General features: G+C 44.4%; 1 protein-coding gene across 1 annotated transcript; it reads right to left on the reverse strand.

Annotated features, from left to right (window-relative positions):
* Positions 1–438: 438 nt before the first annotated feature.
* CAPSL (calcyphosine like) lies at positions 439–17,019 on the reverse strand. The gene is made up of 5 exons (XM_021552150.2): positions 16,752–17,019; positions 9,619–9,752; positions 8,889–9,066; positions 8,060–8,269; positions 439–5,216 (listed from the first exon to the last, which is right to left on the reverse strand). The coding sequence occupies exons 2-5, from the start codon at positions 9,750–9,752 to the stop codon at positions 5,115–5,117; spliced, it is 624 nt and encodes a 207-aa protein (XP_021407825.1). The 5' UTR covers positions 16,752–17,019; the 3' UTR covers positions 439–5,114.
* Positions 17,020–17,249: the final 230 nt, after the last annotated feature.

Consider the following 17,249-nt stretch of genomic DNA (forward strand, 5'->3'; position numbering starts at 1 on the left):
TCAGGACTTCAGTGTTTGAACTGTTAGCAACCCAGGCTAAAAGCTGTGACTTCATCAGAAAGGCTGTTTTGAAGTCCATTCTATAACGCTGTACTGCTTTTAGCTGGCTGCCAGCCTGAAATGGAGCAAATGCTGCCATGCAAAATGCATTTACTCTCTGCTACAGCAGCAGGTCTTCAGTCTGGGACAGCAGCAAAATTATGAGAGAGAAGCAGAAAGTAGAAGGAAAAAGATATCAAAGCAGGAAAAATTAGACACCACACACTCACACACTAGGTTTTTTCAGATTTTTTTTTTTTTTTACAGTTTCCTTTGTGTACCATTTCCCCCTGTCTCTATGGACAAAGTACAAAAGATGAACTGAGGCAGCCTCATTGATGTGACAAGAAGGGTAGGTTCCCAGTCTTTCTTCAGCATCAGAAACACAACACGAGAATATATGAGTTAGAATAGAATAAGTTCTTTATTTTTTGAAAACTCTTTGAAATTCACTGCAAATACAAATTTTTTACCTTTAATATAAATAGGCAACAGCTACCAGGTAAAAAAAATTTCCAAGAGCAGAGAGGAAAAAATGTATCTCCTTTGCAGAAAATTGTAAGTGATCTCACAGTACAGAAAAAAAGGAATCAATGCAGGAGGAGGGGAGTGAAATCTGTAAGAAGCTGCACAGAAGGTTCAAACATGGTATACACAGGAATGTTGTCTGTATCTTTAGTTGTGAGTGAGGGAATAAACCAGAGCTTTAAAAAGCATTTTGCATTTATCCTGGTCTATGTGTCCGCACCTTCAATTGCCCCTCCAGCCTCCTGGGGTACTGGGAACCCACATGTTCCCAGCAGCAAGATCAGCAGTTGTTCTATCACACTAGTGAGACCCACGAAGCCAAGAGATACTGCAGTGCTACAGGTGACACGTCTACATGACTTTCCTGGGACAGACTACCTTCCATTCCTTCCTGCCCATAATAGCCTGTCCAAGACCACCACACTTTAGAATATTTTGGTTTCCATCCCTTGCATCCTCTGCAAAACAGAGCTGTATCTAATACTGCAAAGGGGATATTCAGGAACCCCAGCAACCTACCACAGATGTCAGAAAAGAGCAGCTCATGTCAGAAAAGAAGACATACCAGGGATGGAAAGAGAAAAAGAAGAGATGTGTGGGGTGGCCAGATGCCAGATCTACTCTCTGATTATGCTCTGATCCACTGGGGCTGAGCCTACTGAAGCATCTGGGAATTAATTCTGCAGATTGAAAGTAACTGGCACAGTTACTGGGAACTGTTTTAATGGAACAGTGTTGTAAGTCGCGGGCAGCTCCTCTCACTGCGATACCCCGAGCAGTGCCGCGCTGGGCAGTGAGAGGGAAGAGAACGGGCAGCCACTCCCCCTGCGAAGCTCTGCTGTCCCAGTCGGTGGTGGGGAACAGAGGGAGGCGACACGGGACTTGGGGCTGAACAGGATGGTTCCATTGAGTGAGCCCCAAGAACCCCCTGGGGAGGGCAAACAAAGGTTTTATACAGGAACTCAAGAGGAGGGGTTTAGGAACAGCAATCAATGAGGGCAGGGCTGGGGAGGAGTCTAAGGAGGGACTAACAGAGCACAAACTTATCAGGGGAAACAGGGGAGTGAGTAACACAAAGTAACCAACAGGGTGTTGAGCCTCACTAAATAGACAGGGAATACTCTGGAAGCAGGGGAGGGGACTAGGAGGAATGACAGGGAATGTTATGGGGAAAAGGGCAGGGAAAGGGAGGATTGACAAGGACAGGGAGAGGAGGGGATTAGGGAAGAGCTTGGGAAGATTGACAACTGGGGAGAGGAGGAGATTGGGGGGGTAAACAGACACTGAACAAATATCAAATCAAAGAAAAAACACACCACAACATCTCCCCCTTTCTTTTTACAAAAGGAAGGAGAGTTCTGATGTTTAAGCAAATTAATACAGCATACAAATCATATTAACTTCATACACTAAATATAACAAAATCATATAGTAGCATCACAAATTACTGAAAGAACATAAGTTGAAAAGCATCAGAACAGTATAAACTACTCATGGTTACAAGATCAGGTAATATAGAATATACAAAATTATCATAAGCAAACTCTAAATCAGGGGTAGAATATGCAGCGGAATTCATGTGGTGATCTGTCATGATGCTCATGCTGGTTCGATTATAGCAGAGTGAGATCAGTGGACACCGACTTAGTTTCTTCAGTTCAATCGTTTAGGGTGTGGGCATAGTGCAATGAGTATTGCTTAGATGAGATGACCTTTCCTTCTAGAAAATATAACTCAATCAAGCAGATTATTTCAAAAATAATCAAAAGCAATAAGGAAAATTTGTAGCAAAATAAAAGGGGACATTGGATAGGGTACACTAAGGAATGGGATAGGAATAAGACAATTACTTAATCCATGATTGTCATTATTATTAGGGGGAATCAGTAAGAGATGGACCAGGGTGCCACCATCTTAGGGGAAAACAAAATGGTGGGTTCCCAGTCCGGCTTTCCAGCTCCACCTTCCCTCAAAGGAGATCCCTCCCAAAGGGGGAGTGATCTCCTAAGAAGGAGGGTCCCCTGACGGGAAGATCCCTCCCAATCCTATCCCCCAGAGGAGGAGCTAGAAGAAGGACTGGGAAATTCCAACCCCACCTCCCAACAACAGGGCCTGGCCTCGTGCAGGGATGGTGCAGTGCCGTTGAGGAAGGGGAGGGGTTGGCAGGAAACCAAGGAGCAGAAAAGAAGGATTTTTGGAATGGGCCTAATCTTTTCTGAGGTAGTATGGGGACTGGAAAGACCATGAGGCAGGGGGATCTGGAAATCTGCAGGGAGCCGGAGAGACTGTAGCAACCCCGCGCTATGTCGCTGGTTGCTCCCCTCAGAATGCCAGCTTCAGGGGAAACGGGAGAGGGAAGAGGGTTAGGAAGAGGGATGGGAAGCTTCACAGAAGCTGAGGGGGAATCTACAGGAGAGGGGTCTGACACAGCTGGATGTCGATGAGTTGCATGTGTGTAAAGGGCCTCCCTTATGATTTTACCAGCTCTCCCATAGCAAATGTGTCACCTTTTAGATGTCTCTCCCATTTGTGTTCTTTCCTATCCTCTCCACCCCCAAGAGATTGGGGGGAGAGGATAGAAAAGACAATTTTCAGAGGAGAAGAAGGAGCCATCAAATGTGGGTCCCCCACCCTTGCCCTGAGGCTAAAATACCCAAGGGGAAAGCCCACCTGCCCACCAGGGAGAACCCTGCATAGACCCACTTACCCCCTGGGCGCAGGCAGTGATGTCTCTATCTTTTCCCCTGGTCTTGATGGCCTGATGGATGCTCAACAAACTGGGGATGTTGTTCCTCACGGTTTGGCCCTTCCAGAGGCCTGGGTGTTCCCGGAGCCTGGAAACAGGCTCAACCATTCCTGGCTACACCCAAGGCTCGTCCCCGAAGCGTTGGGTTTGGCCACTATCAGCCTCTGGTGGTCTTCGTTCAAGTGCTGTCCCTCGACGTGCCACTCTTTGGGCTCAGTTCGTTGAGCTGCTGCCAAACCGCCCTCTTTGCCCTGGGGTAGGTCTACCCCCTTAATGCCCCTGCAGCTCGGCTGCCCCTGGAGCACGGCTGCTCCAGGCAGGGGTAGAGAGCATGGAGGCAAGGACAAAGAGGGTCCCGAAGCCTCAATCTTCTTGTTGCTTGGCGCTCGGCTCCTCTTAGCCTTGGCAGAGCTTCTTTGGTTGCAGGTGTTCCTCTTCCCTCCTTCTTCTTCTGTGAGGCGGGCGCCCCCACTCTAGAGTTGTGTTTGCACTGTATATCCCCTCATACTGGTTTGTCCCTCCATATCCCCTCTTTGTACCTGTTTGGTCCATCCCAGCTTTCCCATCAGTACCTGTATGTCCATCAAACCCAAACCCATCCCCCTGTCTCCTCCCAGGTGATGTGTCCATCACCTGGTGACCCTTCCCCTTTGTCCAGATCCTTCCCCCAGGGTCACCAGGTAACTGGACCCTGGCTGGGACTCCTCCCCAACCCCTCCTCAGTGGTCACTCTGAGGTCTTGCCCCCAGAGAGCCGCTCCCATGTCCTTCCCCCACTGGCTGCCCTGTTTTCCCTGCCCCCTTATATCTGGCTGCTCCGGGCCGGGAGACCCTCTCTCTTGCTTTGGGTGCCCTTCCAGGTCAGATGTGGGCTGGGATCTCTCCAGGCCCTTATTAAACTTTGGAATTAATCCTGAGGGAGAGTGCCTCTTTCCTTTGCTTGTGGGACCAGCTCGTCTTTGGACTCACGAGGGAGCTTCTCCAAGCCCCCCAAGATCCAAGGAGAAGTTCCTTCCCTCTGCCCACCTCGCCCCACTGCCCAGCTGGCCGGGCTCCACAGGGGTTTTATCCCCATGGATTCGAGGGGGAGACGCAGCAACCCAAGAATTTGCCCGTTTGTTTTACAAGACGAAGGAGGGAACCATCCTCTTCTACCATTTGTTGTAACTTGCGGGCAGCTCCTCTCACTGCGATACCCCGAGCAGTGCCGCGCTGGGCAGTGAGAGGGAAGAGAACAGGCGGCCACTCCCCCTGTGAAGCTCTGCTGTCCCACTTGTCGGTGCGGGGACAGACGGAGGCGACACGGGACTTGGGGCTGAACAGGATGGTTCTATTGTGTGAGCCCCAAGACCCTCTGGGGAGGGCAAACAAAGATTTTATACAGGAACTCAAGAGGAGGGGTTTAGGAAGAGCAACCAATGAGGGCAGGGCTGGGGAGGAGTCTAAGGAGGGACTAACAGAGCACAAACTTATCAGGGGAAACAGGGGAGTGAGTAACACAAAGTAACCAACAGGGTGTTGAGCCTCACCAAATAGACAGGGAATACTCTGGAAGCAGGGGAGGGGACTAGGAGAAATGACAGGGAATGTTATGGGGAAAAGGGCAGGGAAAGGGAGGATTGACAACTGGGAGAGGAGGGGATTAGGGAAGAGCTTGGGAAGATTGACAACTGGGAAAGGGAGGAGATTGGGGGGGGTAAACAGACGCTGAACAAATATCAAATCAAAGGAAAAACACACCACAACAGAACAGGAGGAACCTATAAAAGGTCAAAGAAACTCATGCTTCTTTAACTATATGATTACAGTTTCCAAGAATTCTTCATCATGACAATAAAGTAAATGTCTGTGTCTATGGAAGCACTGACTCCAGCATAGTAATTCATAAATTCTTCCTTGGTGACCTGAGACAGAGAAATTAAAAATACGAAAATGAACCTTTGTTTTTATTTAATGCTATAAGTCAAAACCAGACATTGAGAAGGACCTTTAATGAAACTGAACATGAACATTTCATACTGTAGCTAACAAAATGGAATCAAACAGAAGGAATTCAGACATTTATAACTTCCTTAATTTCACTTTGCTATAAACAAGAGCTCTAGTCCTCCACAACACTTGGATGGAGATGAAACATGTGAAGTTTAACTAATCTTACCAGGAACTGAAGTTAAAATCACTGCTGCCTAAGAAGACAAATTTTTAACGTACTTTTTTCCAGGGAAGCTATAATCAGGTTCTTTTCATGGTTATCAATAAAGTGGGTGAGATTTCTGATGCAATTCAGAGATAGCATGGGACTTTATATCCACCCCTAGAAAGACAATATCATTGCTCTAAACAAGTCTCCCTTAATGAAGCAGATATTCTTTCAAATACCTAAGAGTTTTGAATAGCTTTCATGGGTATTTTGAGGTTTAAAACCTACCATTAAAAAATAAATAATCAAATTAACCAAGAGAAAAACTGTGCAGGTCTCTTGTGAAGCCTTAACTCTTGAATTGTGTAAGTTATTGTTTGAATAAACAAAGAAAAAATTGAAAAAATACAAAACAATATGAAAAAGACATTTAGCTATTAGAAAGTGTCTGAGAGAGGGCTGGGAAGATGGTGAAGGGTCTGGAGGGGAAGCTGTGTGAGGAGAGCTGAGCTGTCTTGGTCTATTCAGCCTGGAGGAGGCTGAGAGGAGACCTCAGCACAGGTACAGCTCCCTCATGAGGGGAAGAGGGGCAGGCACTGTCCTCTGCCCTGTGGTGACAGTGACAGGATCCAAGGGAATGGCCTGAAGTTGTGTCAGGGGGGGCTTAGGCTGGGTACCAAGAAAACGTTCTTCCCCAGAGGGTGGTTGAGCACTGGAATAGGATCTCCAGGGCAGCGGTCACAGCATCAGCCTGACAGAGGCCAGGACTCATGCTGCGACTTCTGGGTGTGCTGTGCCAGGCCAGGAGTTGGACCTGATGATCCTGGGTTTCTCCTAACTCAGCATGTTCTGTTATTCCATTATATCTGCTCTGATTGCATTGTGTGTTTGAGAACTTAGAAAAATATGGCAATAGGGAGAAGGAAGAACTTCAGACTGTCCTACCATCACAAGATGATTAAAAACCCCACTAAAACTGCCTATTTCAGAGCCACCCAGCAAGACCACAGTGAAGAGGGCCTTTCTAGAAAATGCTCAACCTTGAGACATTTCTGCTAAAAACATTTGAGGTATTCAGTATCATTAGTGTCTTATGATTCAGGAAAGCCACAGCCTGTTCTCACAAGAAACAATAATCAGGTGAGCTAACATCAGGATTGCTGACCAGGCACTGAACTCATCAAGGATCAGTTTGGGAACTCATTTAATGAGTTTATTCATGGATGACCTCAGCACAAAAAGCATGAACATTTTACTTGAAATTTGCTAGATATCACCACTGCTGTGGAGATGGAAGGGGATAGTTGGCTCTGAGCTGGTATCTCTGAGGATAACACTGCAGATGAAGGTATGAAATTCAGCTCTACTAAGTGCAAAGTCATGCCTAAAGCATATATTGCATCAGGAGAAATATAGGTTGGATATGAGGAAGAAGTTTTACACAGAAAGGGTGATAAAATATTGGAATGGCCTGCCTGGGGAGGTGGTAGAGTCACCATCCCTGGATATGTTCAAAAAAGTCCTGGATGTGGCACTTAGCACTATGGTTTAGCTAAGGTGTTTAGGGCATGGGTTGGACTTGATGATCTTGAAAGTCTCTTCCAGCCTAGTCATTCTGTAATTCTGTGAGTCTGTAAAGTAGACAAAAACCATCAGCTCTGTACAAAAGAGAGCCCAAGTGGTGGAAACAAAGCAAGTGAAGGATTCAGGTGGAGCATTAGACAGGTAGGAGTCACCAGTGCAATGCTGCCCTGAAAACCCAGCCTGGAGAGTGGGAAGTCTTAAAGACATTCCACAAAGCAATGATAGAAATTTACAGCCTAGTTTGTTATTATTAACTGCTCAGATTGAGAATAGCACCAAGTGAACCACAGAGATACAAGATTGCTCTGAGATGGTCAACAGATGTAAGTTCAGACCAAAAAAGTTTGCAGACACATAATAAGGGGAGAGAGAGCATGCTTGGCTCAGAAATGGTTGAAGATCAGTTGTATAAGAAGTCCATCCCAAAAGGCTTGCACCTGAGCCAGAAAAAGCCAGAGTGCAGGAAGGGCTCCCATCTCTGTCCCATCTGATGGCTCCTCAGGGTATACGCCCCAGCCTTATTCTCCCTCCAACTCTCTGCAGATAAATCTGTTTCTATTATGGACTGATTTGCAAGTCAAGTGTCTCAGTAATTACACTGGAGAAGAACTAACTGTAAAATATTTGACAAAACAGGGAGCCTGCTTTTGAACTGGATCCTAGTATTTATTCTCCTAAAAAGTGAAAAACCCCCCAGTTTATGTGGTTCATGAAATTCAGCAATTTTGTGGGGTAGTCTGAACATGTACTTAGTGTAATCTATGAAATTTGATTATTAAGGCTACAAGCCTTAATGCAGTCTCACAACCACCCTTGTACCTCCTGCAGAGCCCCTTTACCTCAGAATGTGCAAGCTAGCTGTATCAGGAGTGCTGTGCACAGGTTATACATCTACTTTGATTTTCTGTATAAATGTGATGCAAATGGATGCTTGGTACTGCAATTACACCTCCACTTAATAACCTAAGTCAAATTCAGAGTCAGATGGTGACTTAATGGCTTGTAATCAGGTGCTTCACTTACCTTCCCATCTTTTTCGTAGGGTGAATCAAAATTGTTCAGAAAGGATCTAAAAACTTGATCTTCTGTCCAGTCTCCATTTAGATATTTGGGATGATGTTTTGCATTGTACACACTGCGTAAGTCTTCAATTGTTATGACACCATCTCCAGTCTTGTCTAACTTCCGAAATGCCTGCATGACAATCTCTTTTCTTGCAGTGGACATGGGAGGCTGTAAAGAAATATTAACAGAGTGATTTTATTTTTGCCAACTATTTGCCCAGTTCCAAATTCAAGTACTTGTTGTTGCCAGCAGCAAAATTTTCAAAGTAGATGAGACATTATACTGGTGATACTCTACAGTCTCCAGGAGCTAGAAAAGGCAATATATCCTCAAAAGAGCAATAGGATTAAGACTATTCAGTGTCTACCCATACAACACCAAATGGACAATAAGAGAGAAAATCCTACCTAGAACACTTTTCTGATCTGGCCATTTAAAATATTTCTAACAAGAAATTACTAATTACCCAAAGTACTAGTATTTTCTTTCAGCAGAGCAAAGATACTTCAGACAAAATCAATGACTATGGTGGACTGGAGAAAGTATCCCCTGAATAAGCTCATGTTATAAAGAGATGCATCATGAAATGGCCAACAAAGAAGTGAGATTTAACTGCACAGGTACCCAGACTGCAGCGCAGGAATTTCAGTATCTAAATCAAGGCCACAGTTAATTGAAAAAAAATCACAACTGTGTATTTGCAAATATTCTATTCTACTTTGTTCTGTTCTCTTCTCTTCTATTTTAATCCATTTAATGCAGTAACAATATAAATTCCAAGACTTACTCTCAGTGTAACAAGAAATTCATCAAAATCGATTGTTCCACTGCCGTCTTTATCAAACATCTGGAAAATCTCATGTGCTTCTTCGTTATTGATCATCACAGCATAATGACGTAGTCCTCTCTGAAACTCTTTGAAGTCAAGGGTTCTGCTATTGTTACCATCAATAATCCTAAATACTCTGTGGAAAACATAAAATTTGAGGAAAATGCACAGGAAAACATGGAGAATGCTGCAGTGGTTTAGTACAGTACTGGCATAGAGCGTCACCTTACTGAGATAACATTTCCTCCTTGTTCTGTATTATGAGGGAAAAAAAATAAGAAATAAAAAACCCCAACCAACAAACCCCCTACACTTATTGGCACTAGAGATGACTTGTTTAGATAGGGTGCATGAATATTACACATCTGAAGTTAAATGAGGGAAAGGCTGCCATAGTACTCCTGTTCATTATGGCCCTCTGCCCCCTGCAAGTTGCACATTTAGATGAAGTTCCAAATTTAGATGAAGTTCCAGTTGGTCACCATCTGGATCCAATCTGTCAAAAGGTGATCAGGTCAGTCCTATGTCTCAAAACATATGAGCCCCTCTGTGAATTGTGGCATTTGCACTGAAATGAGAAAACTCAAGAAAACTTGGAAACTCAAGTTTTGGTCCCTGTTTAGTGTGTGAGCCTCTTGCAGCTAAAACTGTTAGGCTGAAAAATGGGTTTAACATCTTGCATACTCACCTGCCAAATCCTTTGATGCCTGCAGATCCCCTTGCTAAACACTGCAGGCGAAGTCTTTCTAGAGGGTCAGTGATTTTGGGCAGGCTTCTTACTGCGTTGATTGACATCTCTTGGTCATGCCTTGCCGTGCCCATCTGGAAGACCAAAACACTGGTGTGGTGTGGATTCACATTCACAGCGCCAAAGCCTGCCTTAATATACAAAGCATCTCAAATTCCTAACTTGCAAACTGCTGGTAGCAACTCTTTCATTAGGACCCATTTTCACCCTCTATTTCCTTTTCCTTATATCCTTCTATCAGAAAGGGAAATTTCCAATATAGGCCACCAACCATGAAAGGAGGGCTCAGCCAACCACCCTATGATTAATCCAGATGCAGACAGGAAACTGTGTAAGAAATTTCTGCCTACAATGTGAGAACACTGTGACAATTGATGGGTGCACTCAGGAGTGTGTGACTCCCTCTGTGTCCACAGCATCCTTGACAAGCCTCTTCCACCTGTGTTGTGGCGCGGTATGAGCTCCTCGCCGCGGCACTCCGAGCCGTGCCGTGCTGGGCGGTGAGGGAAGAGAACGGGGCGGCCGCTTTCCCCTGCAAGCTCTGCAGTCTCAGTTCGTGGCGCGCGGGGACAGACGAAGGCGACACGGGACTTGGGGGGGGAACGAGATGGTTTTATTCCATGAGCCCCAAGACCCCGGCGGGCGGGGGGGCAAAGGTTTTATACAGAACTCAGGAGGAGGGGTGTAGGAACAGCAACCAATGAGGGAATAGCAGGGGAGGAGTTTAGGGCAGAACTAACATCTGGAAGCTGAGGAGGGGGCTAGAATGAATGACAGGGAAGGTTCCAGGGAAAGGGGCAGGGAAAGGGAGGATTGAGCACTTGGAGATGGGGGGGGGAAACAGATATTAAACAAATATTAAATGAAAGAAAAACACACCACCACATCTCCCTCTTTTCCTTTACAAAAAGAAGAATTCTGTGGTTTAAGCAAATTAATAAAACATGCAAATAATATAAAATTATATGATAACATTGTAAATTACTTAAAGGACGTGAAAGATACATTATTGCATTTATAGGGTAGGAAGAGTAGTAATATTCTAAATTAGACATAAGACTGTATAAAACTTGCCGTTTTGCTGCTCTGAGTAACAATTTAGAATAATGTAAATAATTGAAATAATTGAAATAGAATGAAATAATTGACAGAAATTAAACAAAAAAAATTAATTAGAATGATTAAAATTATAACTATCTAATTTAAATAAAATAATTAAATGGAATTATTGGAATTAAATATAATAAAAAATCAACTAAATATAACTAATAAATTTTTAAATTTCGCAGCAATGCAGCAAGCCTGAAGCGATATAGTAGCTGAGTGATTCCTGTAGCAATAATGGTTAAACACAGCCTTTAAGTCAAAAAATATTAGAAAAGACTGAATTAATTATAATTACAACAAAACAATATAAAATCAAATTGTAACATTACATATTATTAAAAAAACATAAATTGAAAGACATTAAAAAATGATAAACTAATTGTGATTACAACATATGAAATATATAAAAACTTCATCTGGAATATATAAAATTGACTTAAATGAAAGTCCAAATTAAGGGTACAAAGTACAGCAGGATTTGTGACTTCATCTGATTTAGAATTTGCTTCGTCGCGGTGCTTGCGATGTTTAGCTTCTCAAATTCTTAAAGCAGAGTCAGCGGATAACGGCGCTTGTCTTAAAGCAGAGTCAGCGGACAGCGATGTGGTTTGTTCAATTTGAATGTTTGTTTGCGAGGTGGGCATAATATCTTAAGTATTAATTAACTGGGATGATCTTTTTTCCTATAAAATATAACTCAACAAACAGATTATTCAAAAATAATCAAAAGCAAAAAGAGGAATTTGTAGTTAAATAAAAAGGAATATTGGGTAGGGTACATTAAGGAATAGGATAGGGGAATCAGACAATCACTTAATTAGTGATTGCCATGATTAACAGGGGGTATCGGTAAGGGGTGGACTGGGGCGCCGCCATTTCAGGGGGAAGACAAAATGACGGATCCCCAATCCCGGGTTTCGGCTCCATTTCCTCGGGAGAAGATCCCTCCCGACCCTCCCCCCGGAGGACGAGCCCGAAGAAGGATGGGGGAATATCCAACCCCGCCTCCCCACAATAGGGACTAGCCTCGTGCAGGGACGGTGCAGGGCTATTGGGAGAGAGATGGGACTGGCGGGAAGCCAGGGGCGGAAAAGAAGGGTCAAGGTGGGAAAGCGGGTCCCGAGCGGCGTGGCCAGCGCCATCTTGGGAAGGGGTGCCAGATACACTGCACTTGGCCTGAGCAGTGTCCGGCAGGGCACTTGGGGCGGCTTGGCCACAGCAATCCCCAAGGGAGGATAGGAAAGGGTTTTAGGAAAGTCCGAGGGGATGGGGGCATAGGGAGCTTCACAGAAGCAAAAAGGGGAAATTTATAGGGGGGGGGGGGGGGCCGCCCGACACAGCTGGATGTCGGCGCAATGCGTGGGTGTAAAGGGCCCCTTTTAACAACTCTCCTATAGCTAACGTGTCGCCCTCTTAGCTGTTCCCTACTGGTGTCTTTTCTACCCCCTCCGTCCAGCCCAGAATGGGGAGGGGAGGATAGAGAAGACAACTTTTTTGAGGAGAAGAAAAAGCGATCTAATCTAGGTCCCCACAGAAGACTAGGCGAAGGATAGCACTCAGTGCTAGCTTCCCCCAGAAAAAGAAAACCCACCCGCTTGCCAGGGACATGCACGGCTACAGCCCCAGTCTGAGCGCAGACGGGGGTTAAAACGCGAGAAAAAAAAAGCGGCAAACCCAGCCGTCCGTCGGGGCGACCCCGCACCCGTATAGCCCACCTTACCCTGCAGGCTCGGACGGAGATGGCTTGGATCTTCTCCTCGACTCGATGGAAAAGTCGCGCTGAAAACTGGGGATGTTCCTTCTCTTTCGGTTTGGCCCTTCCGGAAGCCTGGGTGTTCCCGTTAAACCAAGACTCGTCCCCGAAGCCTTGGTTTCGGCCACTATCAGCTCCGGTGGTCTCGCTGCAGATGCTGACCGAGGAACCTCTTCTTCTCGGTCAGTCCCTCTTCAGGCTCCCCCGAGCCGCTGCCAAAACCACTCTCTCTGTTCTTCGGGTAAGTCTGCCCGCCAAAAAGCTCTGCAGCCCGGCTGCCCGTGCAGCGCGGCTGCTCTCGGGCGGGAAGATGGCGAGAACAAAGAGGGTCCCGGAGCGTCAGTTTTTCGCTCGGCGCTCAGCTCCTCTTAGCATCCGGCAGAGCTTTTACGGCCGTAGATGTTCCTCTTCCCTCCTTCTTCTTCTGTGAGGCGGGCGCCCCCATGAATTTGCCCGTTTTTTTTACAAGACGAAGGAGGGAACCATCCTCTGCTACCATATGTTGTGGCGCGGTATGCGCTCCTCGCCGCGGCACTCCGAGCCGTGCCGTGCTGGGCGGTGAGGGAAGAGAACGGGGCGGCCGCTTTCCCCTGCAAGCTCTGCAGTTCAGTTCGTGGCGCGCGGGGACAGACGAAGGCGGCACGGGACTTGGGGGGGGAACGAGATGGTTTTATTCCATGAGCCCCAAGACCCCGGCGGGCGGGGGGGCAAAGGTTTTATACAGAACTCAGGAGGAGGGGTGTAGGAACAGCAACCAATGAGGGAATAGCAGGGGAGGAGTTTAGGGCAGAACTAACATCTGGAAGCTGAGGAGGGGGCTAGAATGAATGACAGGGAAGGTTCCAGGGAAAGGGGGCAGGGAAAGGGAGGATTGAGCACTTGGAGATGGGGGGGGGAAACAGATATTAAACAAATATTAAATGAAAGAAAAACACACCACCGCACACCTGACCAGGTTTGCAGCTGTCATTTGACCACAGGAAGATAAAAATTACCCTGGCTGAGGGCCTTTGCTCCTGAGTACTTTTGTTCCACTGAGGTCCCGATCCTGCAGAGCAGAGATTTCACCCATTGCATATCTGAGCACCCACATGTGACACCTACTGCTTTTTAAACACAACTGAAGAACAAATAATACCTTAATATTTCACAGTATTTAGCACCCCAGGATTTCACATGCTGACAACAAAGGCTTTCCAGCTACCCTCAGAGGAGAACAGTGGAATAAAAATATGGAAAACCAGCTTGTGACTCTGCAGTGCTGCAACAGCACCACCAAGAGCATCATGTCCAGACTAGCAGAGACCCGCTGCCTCTCCCACAGGCATTATTTGTTCCTAGTGCTAAGAAAATTGTGACTGCCATGCCCATACTGATATTTTAGGGCCAAATCAATCCTAGGCACATGCTCAGGCCAAGACTGCTGTTGCATAGCCTGGCTGATGGATCTGCAGCAGACCATGAAGACTCCCAAAATGTTTCCCAGCCTTTCAAGCATCATAGGATAAGGGCACACAAGAGTCACAGAAGTTACAGCAGAGCTCTAGACTCAGAGGGTGAGTGGTGCTCTGATGAGCCCATGCTGAGATGAAGAGATGAAGCTGAGCAGCCCTGTGAGGCACTGTCAGTGCACGTGACACTTCGAATCCCATTGCCATTCCATGTGCAGAAGTGTGAATCAAAATGATCAGACAAAACTTCTAAGAATCATGGAATTAACTGTTTCATACTAACTGTTCATCCACTCCTGTTTACAGAGCATTGGCTATGGCTGCTGGTAATACCAAATATGCTGAATTTTCTAACCACTTCAGATTGCTCCATCTGGCTTGGAAAAAGAGAAAAATAAAATTGTTTTGTACTCCCCAAGTGGTTTCAGTACTAGCTTAATGTAGAAGTCTAGAGAAGTAAAATATAGAGCATTTTGGCCTTTGCTTTAGACAGAGCAAGCAAAGTTCTTCTGGGAACTCATTAACCAGTGACCAGGAAGATCTCACAGCTGTGTGAGATCAGCAGCCAAAAATGTTTTTTACAAACAATGACCTGTCCTTAAGGGGAAATGTCTAGCTGGAAAGACTTTAAAATACTGTGAGGTCACATAAATACAGTGCAAACTATATGTATTTACATTATATAACAATGTACTTTTGCTTATATATAATATATAGCAACGATATACAGAGTACATGATGCAAGTGTATTATTGTGCAGTGTGGTTCTCTCTACACTATGTTATGTCTTTCTGGAGTTCTATAAATACTGAGACCAACGAGGACATAATTAATCTCTATTGCACACTGCAAAAATCTACACAAACACACACACCATGAAAAGAGTGTGGCATCTCCTCACCTCAGGTTCAGTGGAGTAATTTCCAGAATAGTGCAATGTGCATCAAATAATCATTGCAGTAATACTCATGAACTGAGGCTATGGAGGGATAATCTGATCTGTTATCTGTTATGATGTCTTGAACCTCAATAAAGGCCACTGAAATTGGCCAATCCTCTGTAATTTCATCAGTAAGAATAAAGTTTGCTTCTACATCTATACACATTTCTGCCCCAGATCTCACTATCTCTAGGCTAAGTTGTTCCAGCATTGAATAATTTTTCTTTTCATAGATGCTGTTTCTAGTCTGAATTTCCACCATATTAGATGCTGTTTTACACTGTTTTACAAGATTAAAGAGCTACCTATAAAAAATGTGTCCAAGTGTAAGTACTTGAAGGTTCCTTTTAAACTCACTTTGGCTTAGTAATTAGGCATAGCTCAGGACTCCAGGTACAAAATGAATTTCCAGATGTCAGATAGTTCTGCTATTGTTCCTGAACTTTTCAGTTTTTCTCAGTATTCTTTCTGAAGTGGGTCAGAGCACTCTAATAATCTCACAAACACCATAGATAAAGATATCCCCACTTCTTTTCCCCCCAAGTATCATGATTAAAAACACTAATAATAAATATTTCTGCTCTTTGCAAATCTGCATTCTCTATAATGTTTACTAACTAGATCACCAACAACATGTTTCCATACAAAACTCAGCCATTAAAGTCTGTTTGTAAAGTAATTGAGTTTTCACATCACATTAAAGCCTCTTAAACAGGACCTGGCTTCCTATGCCACATGGCAGTAAGCATTTGAGAACCCTTTTTATACATCCAGAAAATACAGAAGACCAGTTAAGTGTAAAAGCTGCTACATGAAAGCCTGGTCCATGGTGACACTTTTATCACTTTCCTATTTCTGTTGGCTCAGGCTTAAGTTAGAGGTAAACCCTTCCTAGGCTATATTGTAAGAAAAGAGATTCCAAATCAGTGCAAGGAGGACAGAATCACAGTAATTCACATGCTCTTTCCTCCCCTTTTCATTTTGCTTTTCCTCCTTTTTGGATAACATGAAGTAATTAAAGATGCAGTCAGGGTTTGTTGACTATAACCATTCTCTGCATAGTGTACAAATGTGTAACATCTTAATACCATTAATAAAACAAGAACAGGTCATCAAAGTAATTCCAAATGGTTTTAATTTGTGTATCTCATCCAAGACTATCAGATGTCTCCCTCAGTGAAATTAACCAGCAGTGTTTATTTTAATTTTGAATGCTAGAGAGTTTTGTTTTGTTTAACAGCCTAGGCTATTAACAATTACCCCACGCTGCCACCATTGTTCGTGTCTATATATGATGTTGTGTTGTGCAAGCCAAACAGAAATGATTGCATTTATTCCTAACAACTACAAAACATTAAATTTTGGGTTGGATTTTTCCAGAAGAATCTTAGGTTGTTCAGCAACCAGATCCCTTTACATTTCTCTGTGCCTTACACACATTTGGTTTACTTCTTATAATTTCATTGAATTATTAAAAGAACAAAAACTGCAGGAGACAACCATCTAAACACCTCCTTAAAAATTTGGCTTCCCAGCCTCACTGATCCTTCTACAGCAGGGTTCCTGTCTCTCTCCATCATGACCAGCACCATCCAGCTTCTACCTTCTGACAGGTGGACATTACTGCGATTTCTCTTTTGCATATATACATATATATTTATCAAATATCAATATATTTATATATCTAAATAAAAAATCATATTAAAAATAGTATTTAGAAAATTAGATTTAAAAATTATATTTAAGCGAAATTAATTAAACTACTCTTGGCTGATCAGAGAAACTTACTGAGAGGTAGCAAACAGGAAAAAAAAAACTTTACCTGTAATACTCTTCGGAACTTGTGTTTTTCACTCAAGACTGGAAGGTGTTTGGCAGGCTTTAACGATGTTGGCTTCCAGGCTCAGGCAATAAATTCAGGTGAAAATAGGCCACAGCCTCACTACAAAGCTTCCTTATCAATCTCGTTTTACCTATTTACAAACACGGCTGCCTTGGCCCCTGTTTTTTAGGAGGCCTGGAGTTTCCCAGCTGGTCTCCAAGGTGACAGTGTAGGCGGTGGCTGGCACAGCCTGCAATTACGCTGCTTCCCTGGACAATTGTTTTGGCATTTCGAGAGTGTTATGTCTTTTCTTCTCATCTTTGCCCACATGGGCTGGAGAGGTGGGAAGGAAGAGTGGGAGACACCTTGTGCTGCCCCCTTCTAAGCGATAAGACTGGGAAAGTGGCTCATTGGAAAGTGTTTTTAGAGCACGTTTCTCTGCTTTCACAGGTGATAGGGTTGAAAAAACTCTCTGGTTCAATTGTTTACTGAAAACAT

This window comes from Lonchura striata, chromosome Z (genome assembly GCF_050655825.1).
Source record: "Lonchura striata isolate lonStrDom1 chromosome Z, ASM5065582v1, whole genome shotgun sequence".
NCBI classification, from domain to species: Eukaryota; Metazoa; Chordata; class Aves; order Passeriformes; family Estrildidae; genus Lonchura; species Lonchura striata.

Excerpts from the sequence above, each read along its gene's own strand:
- CAPSL (XM_021552150.2), bottom strand. The coding sequence starts at position 9,752 with ATGGGCACGGCAAGGCATGACCAAGAGATGTCAATCAACGCAGTAAGA. Across the intron at positions 8,270-8,888 it reads AATTTCTTGTTACACTGAGA|CCTCCCATGTCCACTGCAAG; the intron begins GTAAGTCTTGGA and ends ATTTCTTTACAG. Across the intron at positions 5,217-8,059 it reads CCTACGAAAAAGATGGGAAG|GTCACCAAGGAAGAATTTAT; the intron begins GTAAGTGAAGCA and ends TCTCTGTCTCAG.